The 21,453-nt window shown below is 42.4% G+C and overlaps 1 protein-coding gene across 1 annotated transcript in view; it reads right to left on the bottom strand.

Moving 5' to 3' along the window:
* UBR2 (ubiquitin protein ligase E3 component n-recognin 2) overlaps positions 1-21,453 on the bottom strand; it is a 282,054-nt gene that overhangs the window by 56,941 nt on the left and 203,660 nt on the right. The window contains 7 exon segments of the mRNA XM_030195781.1: positions 2,118-2,279; positions 5,008-5,101; positions 7,762-7,961; positions 8,070-8,251; positions 11,064-11,144; positions 18,121-18,230; positions 19,366-19,468. Coding sequence (XP_030051641.1) covers positions 2,118-2,279; positions 5,008-5,101; positions 7,762-7,961; positions 8,070-8,251; positions 11,064-11,144; positions 18,121-18,230; positions 19,366-19,468 — 932 coding nt within the window.

Here is a 21,453-nt window from a genome sequence, read left to right as displayed (position 1 = left end):
TCTCTGCAAAATCTTTGAGGGGACCCCTTAAAACATTTAAGCATTTCTATTGAAAAGCATTAAAAATAGCTTGGTTGTCAGTAAAAATAAACCCCTCAATGTCAGTAAAACAACTTCTCCAGACCCAGGGGGAAAACAAAACTAGAGGATCAATACGTAGAAAACCTACTGGAGACTAGAAAATACAAACAGAAATAGATAAGTGGAGAATTTTTGTATTAGTGGGGTTAAGCCTAAGAGTTAGAGTATGTTCAGGAAGATACTGCTGAGATGTGTGAAAATAGATGGATCATTCTCAATGACAAAAGAGTGGAGGTTTATACAAAACCCCAAGTATCCTCCACAAAATCTGATGAAAGCATTTAAATTAGACAGTAATGAAATTTATGTTCCTATTATACTCAGAGAAAAGCAAAAGACCAACAATGGAACCTTGGGAAAACTTATATTGCATAGGCTCAATTATAAGGTGAATCCTCTTATATTCATGACTGTCTTGAAATAAAATTATTACCCACATGTGTCTTCATTTGCCCAAGCCCAGTAGGACTCTTCTGTCCATTTCTCCTCCAAGCCTGGAGGGCTGCTACTTCTTCCTCCATCCATTGCCACTTTTCCCACCCCAAAAGCTCTCATACATACATATAGTTTTCAATCTCTGCAAAATGATCTCTATTGGAGCTCTCACTCAGTATTCTTGGTAGGATGGGTTCCACCAGGGTACTAGGAGAGCGATCTTCAATGGTTATTCCTATGATAAAAGGTAGGTCTTTTGACAGGGGTAAGAAAAGAAGAAGGCAACCGATCCATAAAATCCACCATGGAACAGAAGAGCAGACCTTGCTGGAGAAAAGCAGTCTTTAATGAGATGTTTCAAAGCTCCCAGGACTTAGAAATGAGTGCCCAACATGGCCATGTTGCATATGAAATTCATCATCAATTAGGTTAAGATAACCTGGAAAGGTCAACAGTAAAGAGCTGCCACTTCCCCACAGGAAAGCTCAACATATGTTCTGCGACTAGTGATGAAGTGTTTTACCATCCCCAGGCTTTGGAAGGTATTTCTACCAGCCCAATAACTATTAATGTTTTAGATTACATGAGCTATATTGATAATTATTAAAAAAAAAAAAATCAGGAAGTGTAGAGCAGTTCATATCTTCTAGCTCTATAGGGTGTGAAAATACTTCAGTATTCCTAAACAGACAGGATGAAAAGGCCATGGCAAAAGAAAAGCAGCTGACAGTCAATTTTCAATGCTCTACAACTCAAAGCTTATGACTCTCTACAAATCAAATGATGCCATCAGCTTGAACCTACCACCACCACTTCCCTTGGAGAATCTCCTATATAATAATTTGTCAATCTGCGTACCTGGATGGCTGGCTGGCTGGGTTCTTAACTGTATGCAAATGAGCAACTATGTAACTGGCTCATCTCCAACCTTTCCTTCCCTCTCAGTGTCCCGCCATCGAGGAAATTACGTCAGATGAGGGCGGGACACTGAGAGGGGAGGGAAGGAAAGGGAAGGCTGGAGGCAAGCTGAGCCGAGCCTGCCGCTTTCACTGACGCTGCTTTGACTTCAGATAAAATAAAAGTTTTAAAGGAAGGGCGGCAGGAAGGAACGGAGGGCTGTTGTGGGAGAAGAGGGTGGGCAGGTGAGGGCTGGGGTTGAAGTGGAACTCGGGTGCTTAAAAGGAGGGGCAGGTGGGGGCTGGGGCGAGTCACTGGACATGGAGGAGAGGGGAGGGAAGTGGAGAATCGCTGGACATGGATGGGAGGGGAGAATCAGTGGACATGGATGGGAGGAGATGATCGCTGACATGGAAGGGAGGGCAGGGGAGAATCGCTGACATGGAAGGGAGGGCAGGGGAGAGAGGAGAAATCGCTTAGACGATAGCCTTCCTAGGGCCCGTTTCATTTTTGGAAGAACAGGCTTTTTTGCTTGTATTAAATAATGTTGACCTTTGGATAAAATATGTACAATATTTCTGCTTTATGGTAATTAGAAGAGCCCATCCGTTCACAGTACTTTTTCAACTAAAAGATAAAGCTATTAAGTAATCCATGCTTATTAGACAGTAGCAAACAGAAAATGTTCAGGAAAGCAAGCTAACCTGTTATATAAAGTTCTTGGAGGAGGAAGCAGGGGTATAACGGTGTTACTTATACACTCACAGAGTGGACAGAGGAATTCGCCATTTTCCACATCATAGCTTGTATGCACTCGCAATCTCTGTTGTCTTCGCTGTTCCTTGGCTTGTACAGCGTCAAAATACCTGGAGGAGCGAGTCTCTTTTAGAATTAGTCAGTAAACAACAGATCAAAGGAAAAATGCATGCACTTAAGGGATTCAACATTTAAACTACTGCCGTGGCTAAGTTTAACCAAGGAGTCAAGCACAGCAGTTCAGCTCCTTGGGCCATGATACTGTGGCGACAATGTCCATAGGTCACGGGGAACATGCGTTCCAGACACAGCACCTAGGGGCCATTTTACTAAGTGGCAGTAAGCCCACCGCGGGCTTACCACGGGCCAATCCAGAACTACCGGCAAGATATCGCAGGAGCCAGGCAGTAGCTCCCACCCTATCGAGCGCCATTCCAGCACTACAAAAATTATGACCTATTTTTGTACCGCCAGGTTAGCGCAGGAGCCCTTACCGCCATCTCAATGGGTAGCGGTAAGGGCTCCCCCCCCCCCCCCCCGAAATGGCCGCACAGTGTTTCACTTACCACACAGCCATTTCTTTTCTTCAAAAAAAACCCCCAAAACAGCCTTTTACCCGCGTCAAAAACACACGCTACCTAGTGAGCAGACTCAGGGTGCGCATGTACCAGGTTCTAGAGGGATCCACAAAATGCACTGCTGTTCTGAGGGGTAGCTTAGATGATTTGAAGTGGGGAAGGGGTGGTGTTAGCCTCTCTCCTTCCCCAGGTTGTTTCAACTCAAGGTTCATGGCACCCCAGCTCAGTAAAGGCCTGCTCCAATTAAGCTGGGATCCCAAGAAAATGGAAACTACTGGTCAAAAAAGGGTGAAATCTTAAGGTTACAGACATGAGAATACCTGATGCTGAACACAGAAGAATATTAATTGTTTTAATAGTACAGAAATCCAGAAAAGGACAGTTCTTAATTATATTTCAGAAACTGTGCCTTCCGGAATACTAGTTTTCTTATAAGTCTATGGATTGTACAGGTCTTTTTCTGCCATCATCTACTATGCTATGCTATCCTATACTCACAAGTAGTGTTTTCTGATGAGAGCAGATCAGTCACATATACCAAAAAAAGTGATCTCCAGAACTACTTTATTTTAAACCAATAGTTCTTTTTTTTTCCACCTCGAACTGAACCAGTGCTGGTGTCCCAATACCCTCAGCCTTTATTCACCTGGAGATTTTCCCCCGATATTAAATGATCCTCCCATACATTATTCCCAGTACAGTCAATGGATCAAAAGTTCAGAGGATGACAACTATGTACTAGGACTCTTTCCAGAGGGCTCTAAATCTGGCCACCAGGTATCACCTTTGGCGATTCAAAGATCAAAGAGAAAGGGAAAGGAGCAGGGCCTGTCTTTTGTGTATGGTGTACAGCGCTGCGTATGCCTTGTAGCACTATAGAAATGATAAGTAGTAGTAGATTTGATATACCGCCTTTCTTTGGTTACAATCAAAGAAATGTATATATTATATACAGGTACTGGGGCAACGGAGGGTTAAGTGACTAGCCCAGAGTCACAGGGAGCTGTAGTGGGAATTGAACCCAGTTCCCCTGGTTCTCAGGCCACTGCATTAACCATTAAGCATTTTTAAGTTTTTGCTTTTTAAAGAAGGGCTAGAAACCCCCCAATCATTTAGGACTTGGGTCCTAAATAAAGAGGCCTTGAGCATGGGCAAGCTAAACACAGTATCCTGACTTAAAGCTATCTAGACAGTAAAGACATGTAAACAAGGCCTGAACACCATATTACAATATTACAAATCTTCTTTACGAAGGCAGACTTACTCTATTACTGCCTTTCCAGAAAAACACTCACTGCAGTTTACAATTCTAAAAAAGTAACAAAATTCTAACACTTTCAAAATATACATATCATTTAATCTAGCCATTCAAAGCGCATTCTTCACTACTACTCCTAAAAATAATATGTCCAAGACATTCCCTCAAGCTCCCTATAACTGAGCATCACAGAAAGCTTTTTGGCATTATCTCTTGAAGCTCTTTAATTAACCATGAGGTGAATGACGTGGATCAGTCTTTGCATTGCAGGCTGAATAGGCCACGTGTGGCGATTGTAGAGTGCCTGGAAGTTCCATCATATCTGAAGCTTTACTTCAGTGTGTTCTGCCACCACAAAGCCTTCGCTCAAGGCTCAATGCATGCTCATTATGCTTTTCAGGTCCAGTCCTTTGAACTTTTCTCTATGCTTGAGCTTAAACCAATTGAAAGCAATTACCTTTGCAATGAGCTACTGAACAGGCTTGAGTACTCCTCAGCAAAGGCCTTGTCCACAACTGCGGTCAACTCACTAAGTCTTGCATTGGGGTTTTGAAGTCAGCTTACTGCTGGACTTTCTCTGAACAGGAAAGGTTGAAAACATCTTTCTGATTTGAACTGTTCTTAGCAATGCCCAGGTATAACCTTGTTTAGCCATAAAGCAGAGAAACTGAGAGGCCATGGACATGCAGAAAACCTAAAGACTGTTCTGGATTTTCTAGAAAGCTCTGAGAATCACTCTGTTCTGTCTAGTGACCCTTCTGTACGACTGCTGATTTGCTCATCACAAAAAAAATTTAAAGCAAGAGTAATAAAGACTGATTAAGACATAAGGTAAATTTCTATTGTGCTAAAAGATTTAAGCAATTTATTAGAATGACTTTGTGACATGTGAAACTGATGTTGTCAGTGCTATGTGCACATTAGCACACCACCAATGTAAATAGCAGCATTTAAAACAAAAAAAACAAAAAAAAAAGGTTAACTTAAAGCAACTCATATTACCTTTGCCAGCACTGGGCATGCATAATATGCCCACAGCTACCAGTATGAGTTCCACAGACCAAATCTGGGTGCATGAACAATGGATCATACTTCTCTGCATAAAACACAGTTCAGTATTTAAGTATTTCAATAATAATTTGTTTTTGCATAACTGAATACTAGTAGTGATTTTCAGTAACTTACTTAAAACAAAGTTAATACAACATAATAAGGCACAGGAATATGAACAGCAACACTTGGAAACTCTCCTCTCAATCAGTTTTCATACTTCACAAGTTCAGCAAGGTGTGCTTGCTTTGGAAGTACAGTGAAGGGTCAAATCCATTTTTTTTTTTTTTGGTGCTCTAGTTACATCTCTGTTTTCACCAGTATGTGTGCTTCTCTACAACTGCAACCAGACCATAGGAGCCTGGCCTGTGGATGCTCTGGGTGCTTGAGCACCCCCAATATTAAGCAAGCTCTGTGACTGTGTACAAGGAGGGGTAATTTCCACTAGATAGCACCCCCAATTATTTTGAACAGTTGGCTCCTATGAACCAGATAGAAATGGTATCTCACTATTGCAAAAAAAAAAAAACCCACAAGAGAACAAAAAAACAGAAGAAGAACAGGAACCCTCGCAATCACACAGATATGCCAAACACAGTGAAGGTAACAAAAAAAATAGAAGTTAGATGATGTCCAAAATATAAGAAGTTTATTAAAACATCCAATGACTCAACATGAGCCGTGTTTTGGCCACACCGGAGTCTAAAAGTAACAACAACAACAAAACTGACGTCAATAAATATCAGATGAGTAAAGGTAATGGAAGGCATAGTTGCAACACAACTCATGGAATACACGTCGAATTTCTCAATACTGCACAACCCTCAAGCAGGCTTCTGCCTGAACCACCGTACCGAAACTGTCCTGACATCCTTGGTGACAGAGCTGAGAAGAGAATTCAGCATGGGCAGGAGATTCACGATCCTTCGGTTTGACACGTCCTCGGTATTTAACCTGGTGGACCACGGACTGCTACTAAACATGCTAGACAACCTAGGTATTAGGGACAAGGTACTATCCTGGTTTAAGGGATTCCTAAGTGGCAGATCTATAAAGTGAAGATGACAGAATCTCTGCCATCAAAATGAATCACAGAATGTGGTGTGCCTTAAGGATCCCCTCATCTCTCCATCACTATTCAACATTTTGCTTGTGCCCCTAGGCCACAAACTGGAGAGAAAAGGTTTCACCACGTACATCTACGCAGATGACATAACCACATGTATCCCCTTTGCTAACGACGTCCAAGATGTACTAAATGTCATACATGCACTAGACCTGATGGAATCATGGGCCACAGCCTTCAAGATGAAACTCAAGAAAAGACGAAATTCATAACGATAATCAGCTCATACAAACCAATCAAAAGCAACAAATTCTGTATCGAGCAGACAGAATACTCTCTAAACACCAACATCAAAGTGTTAGGAATAATACTCGACCAGCACCTAACGTCAAAAGTATTCATATAGCTATGGCAACTGTAACGACTAAGAATGTACTTCTCTAAACATACCTTCCAACATCTTAATCCAAAATTTCATGCTGTCACAGATAGACTACAGTAAAGCAGTATATGCAGGGACTATATCCTCAAAAAGATAAAAAAACACCTCTGCACGTCTGATGCGGTGCATCCAAATATGATCTTGCCACCCCACTGCTGCAAATCCCTACATTCGCTACCAATAAAAGTGAGAATTGTTTTCAAAATCTGTGCTTCCGTACACCAAGTAGTCCATGGCACAGCGCCACACTACATGATGTCGCCAATAGAACTCCCGCTACCCACCTTCAAGCAGAAGCTAAGAGACCACCTAACTGTCCATCCCCCCAGTTGTAAAGGAGTAGTCTATAAATCGGCCCAAACCGCCAGTCTCCCATACAATGCGGCCAAATGCTGGAATGCATTGGGAAAAGACATACGAAAAAACACCATCTACGAAAACGTTCGTAAAAAAACTGAAAACATGCCTATACAAGAAACTTCTGTTACTAGTACGTCTAGTAGTGCTATAGAAATGATAAGTAGTAGTAGTAGGTGTGTCATAAACCAGAGTTCCAAGGCATACCCGATAATCAATTCCCGATCACTTACCCCCTCCTCTCCCACCCTGAACCTTTTACAGTCCACTCTCCTCTAGTTCTCCCTCCATCCTTGTAACCACATTTCGTGCAACTACAATTCTATTACCTCCACCATATCATGTATCCCTAACCTGTATTTGTATATCTGCGTTGTTTTATGTAAGCCACATAGATCTGAGCCTTCACTCACATGAATGTGGAGTATAAATCCAATAAATAATAATAATATGCACCATGGGAGTTAGGCACCATGCCTTATAAAAGAATAGTGTGCATCCAGATGTGCACATAAAAAAATTTAATGAGTGTCAATTATTATCAATAATTGGTTGTTAGCACCCAACTATTGACGGTTCAGAGCTCATTATCCAATTTATTTGCGCAAATTTGTGCAACATATAAAGAACCTGGGGAACAATGTATACTGCTAAAGCGAAACCGTATGCTCCTGCAATAGAACATTTAGAATCTTTTAATCACCTTTTGCTACAATCATCCCAAGTATCGTAACTACTAGATATTAATGATGATATAACCCAAAGGCTTCACAACGATGGTAACAAGGAAGGTAACCGTCTAAGCTTTACAACGTATAGTACAGATTTGGGTGCTACTTACCAACATTCTCAATAATTTTACTTCTGTTTTTTGACAACACTGTTGATCTTTGGACAAATGCTGCCAGGACCATCGCCTTGTTATCTACTTTGAACTCCTGTTCTTCTTGACACAGGATGCAGATAACCACTTGCCTGTGTTCAGTGACTCTAGTCTGCTGCGGACCCAACGCTATGAGTGTTGTATCTGGAACCACAGAGCTGAAATGAAGTAAGGCAATTATAACAAATGCATCCTTTATACAATGAAGTAACCAAGTTCTACAGAAGTTAGAGAGCCTTCAAAAAAAAAACTGGGTCCTTCATTACCTATTATCATGTAATGTGGAACTTGATGCCTCAAGTTCTTCTACTGTTTGCTGAAAGAGCTCTTTGTTCTCATCAATGAAATGCCGCTGCATTTCAGACATTTGAGCCATGATTTTTTCTCTGCGCAATCTGGCAATGTCAGCCTTCCGTTTCCTCTCGGCTTTGTCTTTATCTCTAGCACTCTGAGAAAAAATAATTACTTGACATTCAAAACTTAAGCAGCCAACCTTTAATGATTAAAACTCAAGTTCAAAGGCACTATAAATGGTATACAATGAATGGATCCAAGGTATTAAACTAAGGTATTTGTTTTTAGTTATCCCTGCACATTACTTGAGCTATAACACTAGTTACAGAATCTATTTGTGAGTATAGTTTATATTAACGCTTAGGAGAAGAAAGTTTATATCCCCTTGTTCACAAGAATGGTCCAGACGATAGTCCCTCTTGCAATAAAACAACGTATGAGATTACAAACAAGTGCACAGTAATCATTTGGCAAGCCAATTGGTTAATGCTTTGCTCTCCCCTAACAACTGAAAATTCAGGTCTAACTATATAACAATCTAAATGCTTGAAGTGCGTGCAGGCAGGGGCAGTGAAATGCTTTTTTGTTTGGGGGTGCCCAAGCTGCACCCCCAACCCTTACATAGCATCCTAGTCCCCTCCTTTGGCATCCAACATATCAACATATATCTCCTTCCCTCTGTCCCTCTCAACCCCCTCCCCCATGGTGTCAAGCATTTCAATCCTTCCCCCCCCCCATGTTTATCCAGCATCTCTCTCCTTTCCTCCCTCTCAACTCCTCATAGTCCACAGCATCTCTATCCCTCCCCCATGGTCTGAGGCACCTCTCCCCTTCTCCTTCAGCATCTCTCCTTCCCTTCTCCCATCCCCTGCCTGTAGTGTCCAGCATTCCACTTCCCAGGTCTCCAGCATCTCTCTACTTCCCTGCCTCTCAACCCCCCATGTTCTACAGCATCTCTACCTGCCCTGGGTCTCTAACATCTCTCTCCTTCACACTCCTCTCTTCAGCAACTCTCTCCTTCCCTTCTACTCCCCCTGTATGTGGTGTCCAACATCCCAACCACCCACTCCATAGTCTCCAGCATCTCTCTCCTTCCCTCCCCTCAACACCCCATAGTCTCCAGTATCTCTCTCTCCTTACCTCCCCCTTCAGCATCTGTCTCCTGCACTTCTCTTCCCCCCCCCCTTCTGTGGTGTCCAGCATTCCTCCATCCTCCATGGTCTCCAGCATATCTCTCCTTCCCTCCATCTCAAGTCCCCATGGTCTGCAGGATCTCTTCCCTCCCCTGCCCTCCCCCTCCCTCTCTTCACCATCTTTCTCTTTCCCTTGCCCCCTCTGTTTGTTGTGTCCATTATTCAACCCCCTATTAGTCTCCAGCATCTCTCTCCATTCCACCCTCTCAACCCCCCATGGCCTTTTGCATCTCTCCCTTCCCCTCTCTCCAGCATCTCTCCTGCTCTTCTCCCTCCTCTGACTGTGATGTGCATCATTCAAACCTCCCCCTCCCCTTCTTCAGCATTTCTTGTCTTCTCTGCTATGTCCCCAAGATATTTCTTCCCTTACTATGATCCCCTGGAGTGGCAACTCTATAAGCTACATTGGAGACACTGCATGGTCAGCCCGATGCAGGGCCTTCAGATGTTCAAGGCCTGCCGGCTCCTGCCTCCTCCGAACTTCCTGTTTCAGAGGTGACAGAAGCCAGCTGGCCAGCATTGAGTATGCGCAGATACAAGGAAAGAGAAGAAAGGCATCACAGGGAGAGAGGAAAGGCAGCAAACTTTTGGGGGTGCCATGGCACCTGTGGCTCCCCCTGTTCTGTGGCCTATAAGTGCATCTATATTACATAAGTATTGCCATACTGGGAAAGACCAAAGGTCCATCAAGCCCAGCATCCTGTTTCAAACAGTGGCCAATCCAGGTCACAAATACCTGGCAAGATCCCAAAAAAGTACAAAACATTTTATACTGCTTACCCCAGAAATAGTGGATTTTCCCCAAGTCCATTTAATAATGGTCTATGGACTTTTCCTTTAGGAAGCCGTCCAAACCTTTTTAAAACTCCGCTAAGCTTACTGCCTTTACCACATTCTCTGGCAACGAATTCCAGAGTTTAATTACACGTTGAGTGAAGAAAGATTTTCTCCGATTCGTTTTAAATTTACTACATTGTAGATTTAAAACGAATCGGAGGTATTGTAAAGTTTATTGCAGTTATAAGACATTCTGTGCAACTCAGCAGTTGTGGCTGCCCAAAATCCACAGGCTAAACTCCATAAAAAATTATCAAGGTTCAAACTAAAATAGCAGAATTAACTTGTATACAGTTTAGCTTATTCTTCCATTATAAAAGTAGCAGATATGACAGAGTGTACAAGACAACCTCTCTAGCAAAAAATTAAAAAAAAAAAAAAAGAGAGAGAGAACCACCACCAGCAGATTCTAGCCACAAGGAGCCATATTTGTGTGTGATAATAGTGGTAACTGAAGGGCTTATTTCCAAAACCCGCTAAGTTCATGCTAGTTGCATTGGACAGATGGTTTTGGAACAAGCCCTTCAATTTTCCACATGTAAAAAAACAGGCTTTGCATTTGGGAACGGGCTTTTATAAAATTGGGCAGTCATATTAGCGTGCAACAGTGTGTGGATTTATTTAAACTTATATCCCACCCAATCTACTGTTTTTGGCGAGAAACAATCAGACATAAATACTAAAATACATGCAGGCATTCCCAGGGATGTAGTTTGGGCAGAGTGGGGTGGAGCTGTGATGCATGCACACATTTACTCTTCAATCAGAGCACATATACATTTGTAAGAATTTCTGCACTATGGGGGATAGCTCGAGGTTGCTACTTTACAAAAGCACATAGGTGCAATTCAAGCTTTCGTGCTGCTCCACAACTAAACAAGGAGCAATTGGTTCCACTATGTTTGGCTGCAGAGGGTCATGTTCATTTCAAAGTACCTCTTCCATAAGACTTCTTTCGGTCTCAACGACAGGACTGACAGAAGACCTCTCTTTCAATTTCTTAATAGCGTTAAGAGTCTGTGGTAAAAGAAAAGTCAGATTTAATATTTTTTTTGCAATTCATATCTATAAACCTAAATAGCAAATAGTATTCTATAAAACAAAGCTAATGACAGAGTGTAAAAGTAGTAATGTTTACCAATGGTTAGAGCTGTGAGCTGGGATCCAAGGAAGCCCAGTTCAAATCCCATTGCAGCTCTTTGTGATCTTGGACAAATCACCCACCCTCCATTGTCTCAGGAACAAACTTAAACTATGAGCTCTCGGGAGATCACGTGACGCCATGACGAGGAGCGGTTGAAAAAATCTCCGCTCCTGCCAGCCTGCCGCTAAACCCTCGAAATCGCGGAAATTGCCCGGATAAAAAAGATCGCTGAACACACCATCCTACACAAGAAGCCAAGGTATAAAATCGGCGCTAATCATAACGGGACTCCATGGCGGCGAAGAACGTTCGCAGGGAAAAAGAAAAGACGCGAGCCGGCGAAGAAAAAATGGCGGCTCCATCGAGCCCGGCCGCGACAGCCCTGAGTTCAGTGTGGGTGGCGGAAGTGGCGGCGGAGGTGACAGCCGCTATGGAACCCATGCTAGACCGACGATTAGGACCCATAGACAGCAAAATAACTTTGGTACAAGAAAATTTGGGGCAACTTACTAAAGACCTGATGGAATATCAGCAAAGACACGGGGCCCTTGAAGATAAAGTACTCAAGATGGAAGAGGAAAACGCTAAGCTCAAAACCATGGTGGAAGGCTATGAAGGGAAGCTTGAAGACCTGGAGAACCGATCCCGGAGGAACAATTTAAGATTTGTGGGACTACCTGAGGCACTGGAAACAACAAATTTGCGAGTGTTCCTAGAAAAATGGCTGACAGAACAACTACAACTCCCAGAGGACCTTGGAGTTCTTCAGGTAGAGAGAGCACATCGTGTAGGGCCCAAAAGCATAGAAACAACACGCCCAAGAGTGGTGATTTGCCGTATCTTAAATTTTGCACATAAAGAAGCAATACTACAGGCTTTGCGGAAAGAACAAGAACTGCAATATGGGAATAAAAAGATTTTATGTTTTCAAGACTATTCCGCGGCGGTGGCGATGCAGAGAAGGAAGTTTTCTCCTATATGTTCAAAACTTTTTGAAAGGAAAATCCGATTTGCACTGCAGTATCCAGCTAAATTAAGAGTCACCTACCAAGCGACCACGCAGGTGTATAATACAGTAGAGCAGGCACAAGCTTTTTTGAATTCTGTGGAACATCGCTGATCGTGATGGCATAAGAAGGATATGCAGACATCCCATGGAGGGTGGGATTGCAGAAGGTAAATCACAAAAGGAATTGGATTACAAAGAGTTAACTTGATTTGAAGGATCTCAGAACCCAATTTGAGGGCTTGGAATTGCTGGATTGGCAAGAGGGACAAAATCCCGGGAGAACTCCTAGGAGAACTAGAAGAACAACTAAAAGCCTTTGGGGATTTGTAATAGATCGCATTCTGAGAGAAGACCGGGATAATTGAACAGAATATCACAGAGAATTGAGATATATGTTTGAGAGACTTTAAATTAATTTCATACTGAAGAGCAGTGACAATTTGCTAGAAAGGCCTGGAGCACTATCAGAGTGATGGTGCTGGAGACAGCCCCTGAGATGCCACCGTAGAGAGACGGGGAGGAGCCCTCTTGCAGATTGAAGCGACATTTGAGAACTCTGAAATGAGGTCTTTGAAATGAGGTGGTTTTTTTTTTTTTTTTTCTTTGTCTCTCTTTGAAGTTGTTGTTGATGTTAACAAGATTAAGTTGATAAGTTAAGCGATTGTAAGTGGGAGATACACTGGAAAGGGGGGACAGAAAGAGTACTTTCGTACACCTTAGCTTACGAGAGGGAGGGGGTAGGAGGCGTTATACGTGATGGTCTCATTTCGAGACCTAGTCTCTACAGAAGGGAGGTTGGGGTTAAAGGGAGTAGAGAGATTTAGAAGGGGAGAAGCGTGGGGGATTAGAGGAAGGGGAGGGAGGGAGACCTGGGGGACACGACTATTAGGATTTTGGAAGGATATTACATGGCTTAGGATGGCGAGTGAGGAGGGGTGGGGGCTGGGACACCCCTTTTCCTTGAATAATTGGTATACATCTTATGAACAGGCAATGATTATGGAATGGGACCCCTAAAGGTAGTTACATGGAATGTGGGAGGGATCTCGTCCCCTATAAAATGCTCAAAAATTTTGCAACAATTACAAAGACACAAAGTTGACATAGCCCTGCTCCAAGAAACCCACTTATCAGCCGGGGAACACGCTAAATTACGAACTTGGTGGGTGGGGGAATATGAATATGCAGCAGCACAGGGGAAGAAAGGAGGGGTTGCCATCCTGTTTCGAAAAGGAATAGCGGACAATGTGAAAGTGCACTTCACTGATCCAGGTGGTAGATTCATACTTTGTGAGGCTCATATACAGCGCCAGAATGTGCTATTTGGCAATGTATACGCTCCGAACCAATATGAGCGGAAGTTCTACAAGATGATCACCTCGAAACTATTAATAAGTAATGCATTACCCATAATAGTAGGGGGGGATTTTAATATGGTAATGGACCCCATGATGGACAGCACGGGGATTAGGAGGCAAGAGATTAATCAGGGAACTAGGGGGCTGCCTAATCTTTGCCGTCAGGTGGGGCTAGTGGATGTCTGGAGGATACTTAATCCACAGGGAAAAGACTATACACACCTCTCGCGGGCGCATGGCACACAGGCGCGAATTGATTATTTGTTGATTTCAGAACAGATGCTCAGTTCAGTGATGAAATCGATTATAGGAACAGATGCGATATCTGATCATGCCTGGGTGGAGATGAGTTGGGCGCCCCAGGAAGAAAAAGGAGCGGAAGGGAGATGGGTGTTCCCTGCAGAGCTATATCGGGACCAGGGTTTTAAGGCCTTTATACATCAGAGTTGGCAAGAGTACAAAGAACACAATGCAGTGCATGTTGAAAATCCAGTCTTGTACTGGGAGGCGGCTAAGGCAGTATTTCGAGGAGAAATTATCAGCTATACAGCACATAAACGCAAAGCTCGGAATAGAGAATTAATGAGGCTGAGTCAATTAGTGTGCAAAGCTAGGAGAAGGTATGGCCAACAGGCCTCTACCGAGAACAGACAACATTTAATGCTTTTGCAGACGAAATTAAATGAAATACTTCATTATAAGGCAGTGAAATCACAAACATATTACAAATATCAATTGTATAAACACAGGAATAAATGTGGTAGGCTAATGGCGCGTCTAATCGCAACCAAACAAGGCAAGGCTAGGATCTTGACTATGAAGAAGGGGCAGGGAGAACAAATCCATACGGATAAAGAGATTAGTGAGAATTTCTACCAATATTACAAAAGGTTATATGAGGCCCCGCCTGATAACGGCCTGTCGGGAGACTCATACCTAGATCAGATCAGATTACCAAAACTATCCCCTCAAGAAGTGCAATGGCTTAATACTATTATTACGCCGGATGAGGTATATCTGGCGATTAGCCAAAGTGAACTGCTTAAAGCGCCGGGAGTAGATGGGTACCGGGCGGAGTTCTATAAAATCATGGGAGAAGAAATAACGGAACCCTTGGCTGCAATGTTTAACACCTTAATAGAGAAGGAGAGGATGCCTCCGGATCTAAATACAGCGTGTATTATAGTACTCCCCAAAAAAGGGAAGGATCCGGAGTTAGCTGAATCATATAGGCCTATTTCGCTCCTAAATTATGAAGTGAAATTGATGGCTAAGATTTTAGCAAATCGATTAGCGAGATTCTTGCCGAAACTAGTGCATAGTTCTCAGGTGGGGTTTGTAAGGGGACGAAAAATTACTAAGAATGTTCGCAAGGTCTTAACATCATTAGAAGCTAGAAAGCGAGGGAATAAAAACTCTTTGTTAATCAGCTTTGATGCTGAAAAAGCCTTTGACAAAGTAAAATGGAATTTTCTATATGCTGTCCTTCAGAAATATGGAATCACGGATAGATTTTTGTCAGGGATCAAAGCATTGTATGCAAAACCAAAGGCCAGAATATCGGTCAATGGGATAACAACAAGGGATTTTGAAATAAGCCGGGGAACCCGACAAGGCTGTCCGCTATCGCCTCTGTTATTTGTACTAACATTGGATCCATTACTGAGAGACATTGAGGAACAAAGGGCGGTAGCGGGGATACCGATAGGGAGAGAGGTCTTTAAGGTGGCGGCATTTGCCGATGATATATTGGTCCACTTGTCAGACCCCCAGAAATCTTTGGAGGCTTTGTTGGAGATTTTCTCCGAATACGGAGACTACGCGGGCCTTAGTTTAAATTTGGAGAAGTCAGAGGCCTTGGCCTCCTCGGAGGACGTATGGAATAAGTGGAGAGGCGAATTTCCCTTGAGGAAAGCACAAACTTCCTTTAAATATCTAGGAATTTTGATGCCTATGAACCCGGCACGGTTGTATGACCTTAATATAAATCGGCTGTTGCAGGAGACCCAGAAGGTGTTACAAGGATGGCAGGATTTACCGTTGTCAATGCTAGGTAGAATGCACTTGATTAAAATGGTGTTATTTCCTAGGTGGCTTTACGTGATGCAAACCATTCCGGTGTGGTTTCGACGAAAGGACTTACAAAATTTTTATAAATTAGCATCAAAGTTTTGCTGGAGGGGCAAAAAACCACGGATTCGCTTCTCGGCTTTAGTGGGTACCTGGAGTCGGGGAGGGGTGGGTATGCCGGATTTAGAACTATACAATCAGGCATGCCAATTGCGTTACTTAGGAGACTGGTGCTTGGAAACACAGCGATACACCCCTACTGTGTTGGAGGCGGCACTCTGGGAACCTTATCAACTATTTTTGCTCTTACACCACAAAGCATGTGATCTGCCGGAAGGAATACGTAAAAATGTGCTGTTGCGGCCGCTTAGAGAGGTGTGGAGAGTGCTCATACGACATCTAGGGGGGGATCCTGCAATAACAGATCTGTTAACAATATGTGGGAATTGTGAATTCTTACCAGGCCTGTCAAGTCGACATTTTGTAGACTGGGCAAAGAAGGGGATTTTTAGTCTGGCACACCTGGCGGATGGAGATGGGCAGCCCCTTACAGTAGAAGAAATACTGGGGAAAGTAGGCAATTCCTGGGGTAACAGATTTGCTATAAGACAGGTGCAACACTACATTGCCTCTCTCCCGGGAGACCCTTTGAGATCCCGGCTGGGGGATAAGGTACATGATTTCTTTCACTCTTTGGGTGAGGGTGAACTTACGATATCATTGCTCCATAAAACAATATCAGGATGGCGACCCCCCCAGGGATTATAGCAAATTGAAGAGTGCATGGGGAAAAGAACTGGGGGTTGAAGTAATATCATGGAATATCACTAAATCGATAGCAAGAATACCTTTGTTAGTATCTGATGCTCGCTTAAGAGAATGTGCCTACCGCTGTATTCATAGGGGATATGTGACTACTGTACAACTAGCTCATATGGGAGAGAATCGGAGCCCAGAGTGTCTTAAATGTGGAAAGGATCCTGGCACAATGCTACATATGTTTTGGAGCTGTCCTGTATTGAAAAGGTTTTGGACACAGGTCCGAGGCTTTTGGGAGGAGCGACTGGGGCTTCGGATTTCAGGGACAGTTGAACAACTGCTTTTGGATATCCCGGGGTCCTTTAGAGGGCTGAATAAATTTGAAACAATATTGCTTAGAAAGATGAGCTTACTGGCCAGGAAATGTATATTACAGTACTGGACAATTAAAGATCCTCCAGCATATTGGCACTGGAGAAACCAATTGCACCAGCTGGTTTCTTGGGAGGCTAGAGAATCTCGGCTCTCAAAGAACAAGAGAGTCACGTTCTTGGCTGTTTGGGGTCCTTATTTGCGAAGTCTAAGCCATAGAGGTCGTAGTTTACTCTTAAATGAAGGATAATTCCATGGATCATACTGAATAGATCTCCAGGTCTGGGGGAGGGAGGGAGGGAGGGGGGAAGAAGAGGGGGGTTGGGGGGAGGGTGGGGGTTGGATAAGTTTAATCTGATGAGAGTAATAATAAACAGGTTGTATTTAACAAAAGCAAAAATGATACATGTTTATTGACTAATGATTGTATAATTAGTTTGAGGATTGATGAATGTTAAATGCAGAACCTTGTATGGCACCGTTTATGTTCTTGCAATTTCAATAAAAAACGTTTAAATATTAAAAAAAAAAAAACTATGAGCTCTCCAGTGACAGAAAAACACCTACTGTACCTGAATGGACACTGCATCGATAGTTTTTGGGCTTTCAGGCAGTATATAAGAGATTAAAATTAATAAACAAACAGAATACTGCCGCCAGACTCATATTTGGAAAAACTAAATATGAAAATGCAAAACCCTTAAGAGAGAAACTTCACTGGCTCCCACTTAAGGAACCCATTGCATTCAAGATCTGCACGATTGTACACAAAATCATTCACGCAGATGCCCCAATCTACATGCTAAACCTCGTGGACCTACCTCCCAGAAACGCCACAAGATCATCCCGCAAATTCTCAACCTGCACTTCCCCAGCTGTAAAGGACTAAAATACAAGCTGATGCATGCCACTACCTTCTCTTACATGAGCACGCAGTTATGGAATGCACTACCTGCAGACCTGAAAACAATCGAAGAAACAACTATCTTTCGCAAATCTCTGAAGACATATTTCTTCAACAAAGCCTACAATGAGAACCGATAGCCTCACTAATCCACCTCACCAACCCACTCAGTTCTGAAACCCCACCTTCTATAATTACCCTAATCACTCCCTTCCTTCTTCTTTCTTCCCTTACTTAATCTCTGCACAATACTAACTGTATCTGATATCCTGGAACGACAATGTTAACAAAACTATGTAAGCCACATTGAGCCTGCAAATAGGTGGGAAAATGTGGGATACAAATGCAATAAAAAATAAAATAAAATAAATAAATACCTTCAATAGCCATTTGATCATGTCCTTGTGCACTTCCAGATGAGGAGCACTTTGTAAAGTTTCTAATGTAGCTAGTATGCTAGGAGAAGTATGAGGAGATTCACCAGGCTCTAAAGATAGAGAAACACAGAAGAGAAACCAAAATCCAAAGTTGTTTTCCATTTCTGAATGTTGATCAGTCAACTCAATTGCTTATGTTCACCTGAAATTCTGACGTACAGTACAGAGAGTAGATGGGAGGCTGGGTTTAAGTTATGGTACTGTTGTACTGTATGATTTTAATGTATTTTTGTATTTGTTATTGTTTTATTTGAATTATACTTTTTCCATTTTGATTAAATTTTGGTCCAGGAAAGTGGTATACACATTTTAAAAACAGACTTTATGTGACCATTTCTGGGATAAAGGCGACTAAAGTCACCAGAAACAAAAAACAGCTATTGGAAGAGAAGAGCTGCTCTGGATACAGAGTTTGGAAGCTGCTGCTTCTGTACATTTTTATACTACAAGGGGAAAGTGTGTTTTGGAATCCCTGTAGTTTTACCCCTGCACAGTCTTTTTAAGGTGAAATGTGGCAACATCGGGTGCTTGTGCTTAATACGTTTCATACTCCTACACCTACTGATCTGCTCCGTTTATGTGCTAGTATCTTAATCTGTTCTGTCCAAAAGACCAGGAATAACATCAGTCACAGCAGATACAAAAATATTGAACGTCAATCTTAAACCTAAGCTACCTGCAATGAACTGGTCTTATATATCCTGATTTAGAATAGAATCTACACTATCCAGATTGTAATGGTCTCAAGTACAAATCCATTCATGCCTCCAACTTTACATTCACAGGCACTCAACTGTGGAATGCCTTACCCAAATCAGTAAAATCCACCCAGATCTACCTAAATTTCAGAAAATTATTGAAGTCCGTACTGTTTAAAAGAGCTTACTCACCAGGTTCAACATAGTTTTGATCAACTCCTAATTTTTACCAAAGTTCATGGACACTAACTATTCTTTATTATCTTTTACATATGGTTTGCTTTATATTATACTTACTATCTTTACTTTTTACTATGTAAGCCGCATTGAGCCTGCTCTGTGTGGGAAAGCGCGGGGTACAAATGTAATAAATAAATAGGGAAAAATAATTACTGTGCTCAGGTTAATTTAAAAGTAGCAGCAAAGAGTATGTCAAACAAACACAAATCATTGTTAATTTTAAGCTTTTTCAGATGGTCAAACGTACTTGAAATCTTCTGAGTGAAAGTAAATGTTATTAGGTTGTCTTCACCAGAATTCTCCAGGTGCTGTTTTTCTTCCTGTAAAGCCATTCCAATCAAATGCAAAACCTAGGCATACAGACAGTATGTTATATTAGAATTTAAAGCTCCATTTTGAATTAAAAGATATGTAAACATTAAGTGATACTTTGTTGCCTTCTTTCCCACTGAAAGTGAAGTTATTCATCTGTAGCAGATTTTCACCGAGAACAGCAGGACATATATTACTACGTGGGGTAACATGATCCAGTGGAGACCAGCATGGATGCTACCCAGCATTCTATTTCTAGAAGCTTTTGCTAGCTCCAACCGTGCATGCATGCGTGCCTTCCTGCCTGCTTCACCTGAGCAGGACCAGCAGTTGACTTCAAAAAGCTTAGATAATACAACTCCTCTGGATGGTGTGAGTGTTTGTTGTAATATATGTCCTCCTGTCTTTGTCGAACAGCTGCTACAATGAATAACTTCACTTTTCCTGAGGACAAGCAAGACAGACATTACCATGGCTCACCAAAAAACAACAAACACTGGTCAACAGGGACTTGCAACAGGCAAGGCCAACCAGAAACCAATTAACCCAACTTATATGTACAAGGGAAGGTGCAACCTGTAACAGAATAAAACAAGCTTAGGAGGATGGAGTTAAATTCTAGACCCCAAACAAATTCTGAAGAATTGTCTGACCGAACTAGCTGTGTGCTACAGATGTAGTCATGGTTCCTGACATGGTGAGCCATATGACATGACAACCCCAGAGCCAGCCCAACCTGGGTGTAAGTAAAGGAGATCCAATCTGCCAGCCCATTGGACAAAGTGATTTACGATGGCTGCTACCATCCTGATAGGGTCAAAAGAAACAAAAAGCTGGGTGAACTGTCTATGGACTTTAGATAGCTCCAGATAAAAGGCCAAGGCTTGACTACAGTCCAAGGTGTGCAATGCACTTTCACCAGGATGGGCATGAGGTTCTGGGAAAACTGTTGGCAGAGCAATTGACTGGTTAAGATGCAATTCCGACTCTACCTTAGAAAGGAACTTAGGATGGGTGTAGATAACCACTCTTAATAGGTGGATCAGCTACTAGGACCTGAAGCTCACTGACTGCACACTGAAGTGACCGCCACCAAAAACAAAACCTTCCAGGTCAGAAACTTCAGGTGGCAGGTGTCAAGTGGCTCAAATGGAGCTTTTATCAGCTGGGTGAGGGTAATATTGAGGTCCCATGACAGAGTTGGAGATTTGAGCGGGAAAGCAAACCTCACATTAAAAAAAAAAACAACTAGAGGCCTTACAAAGACAGGCTTTCCCTCTACACAGTTATCAATAGAAATCAAACAAAATAAAACATGGAAAAGAAAATAAGATGATACCTTTTTTATTGGACATAACTTAATACATTTCTTGATTAGCTTTCGAAGGTTGCCCTTCTTAGTCAGATCGGAAATAAGCAAATGTGGTAGCAGATGTGACTAAGAAGGGCAACCTTCAAAAGCTAATCAAGAAATGTATTAAGTTATGTCCAATAAAAAAAGGTATCATCTTATTTTCTTTTCCATGTTTTATTTTGTTTGATTTCTATTGATAACCTTTAAGAGTGGACTAACACAGCTACCACACCCCTCTACACAGTGATAGTGAGCTCCAATTGCACTAAGGTGAACCTAAGGGTCTTGAAACCAGCCTCAGAAAAGCGTAGAAAGTATTCAAGCAGTTTTTGTGTAGGGCAGGGAAATAGAATCTATGGCCTTGCCCTCACACCAGACGGCAAACCTCTTCCATTTAAAATTACATCACCTCTTAGTGGAATCTTTCTGGAAGCAAGCAGCACCTGAGACACACCTTCATGCAGTTCGAGAGAATCAAGTTCTAACCTCTCAACTCCAAGCCATAAGGACCAAGGGTTGAAAGTAGGGGTACAGAAGACTTCCCTTGTTCTAAGTGATGAAGGTTGGAAAGCACTTCACTCTCCATGGGTTTTCGGAAGCCATCTCTAAAAGTAAAGGGAACCAAATCTGCCTTGGCCGATAGGGCATGATAAGGATCATAGACCCCTT

This window comes from Microcaecilia unicolor, chromosome 3 (genome assembly GCF_901765095.1).
Source record: "Microcaecilia unicolor chromosome 3, aMicUni1.1, whole genome shotgun sequence".
NCBI lineage: Eukaryota > Metazoa > Chordata > Amphibia > Gymnophiona > Siphonopidae > Microcaecilia > Microcaecilia unicolor.
This window is presented reverse-complemented; position numbering and strand designations above follow the sequence as displayed.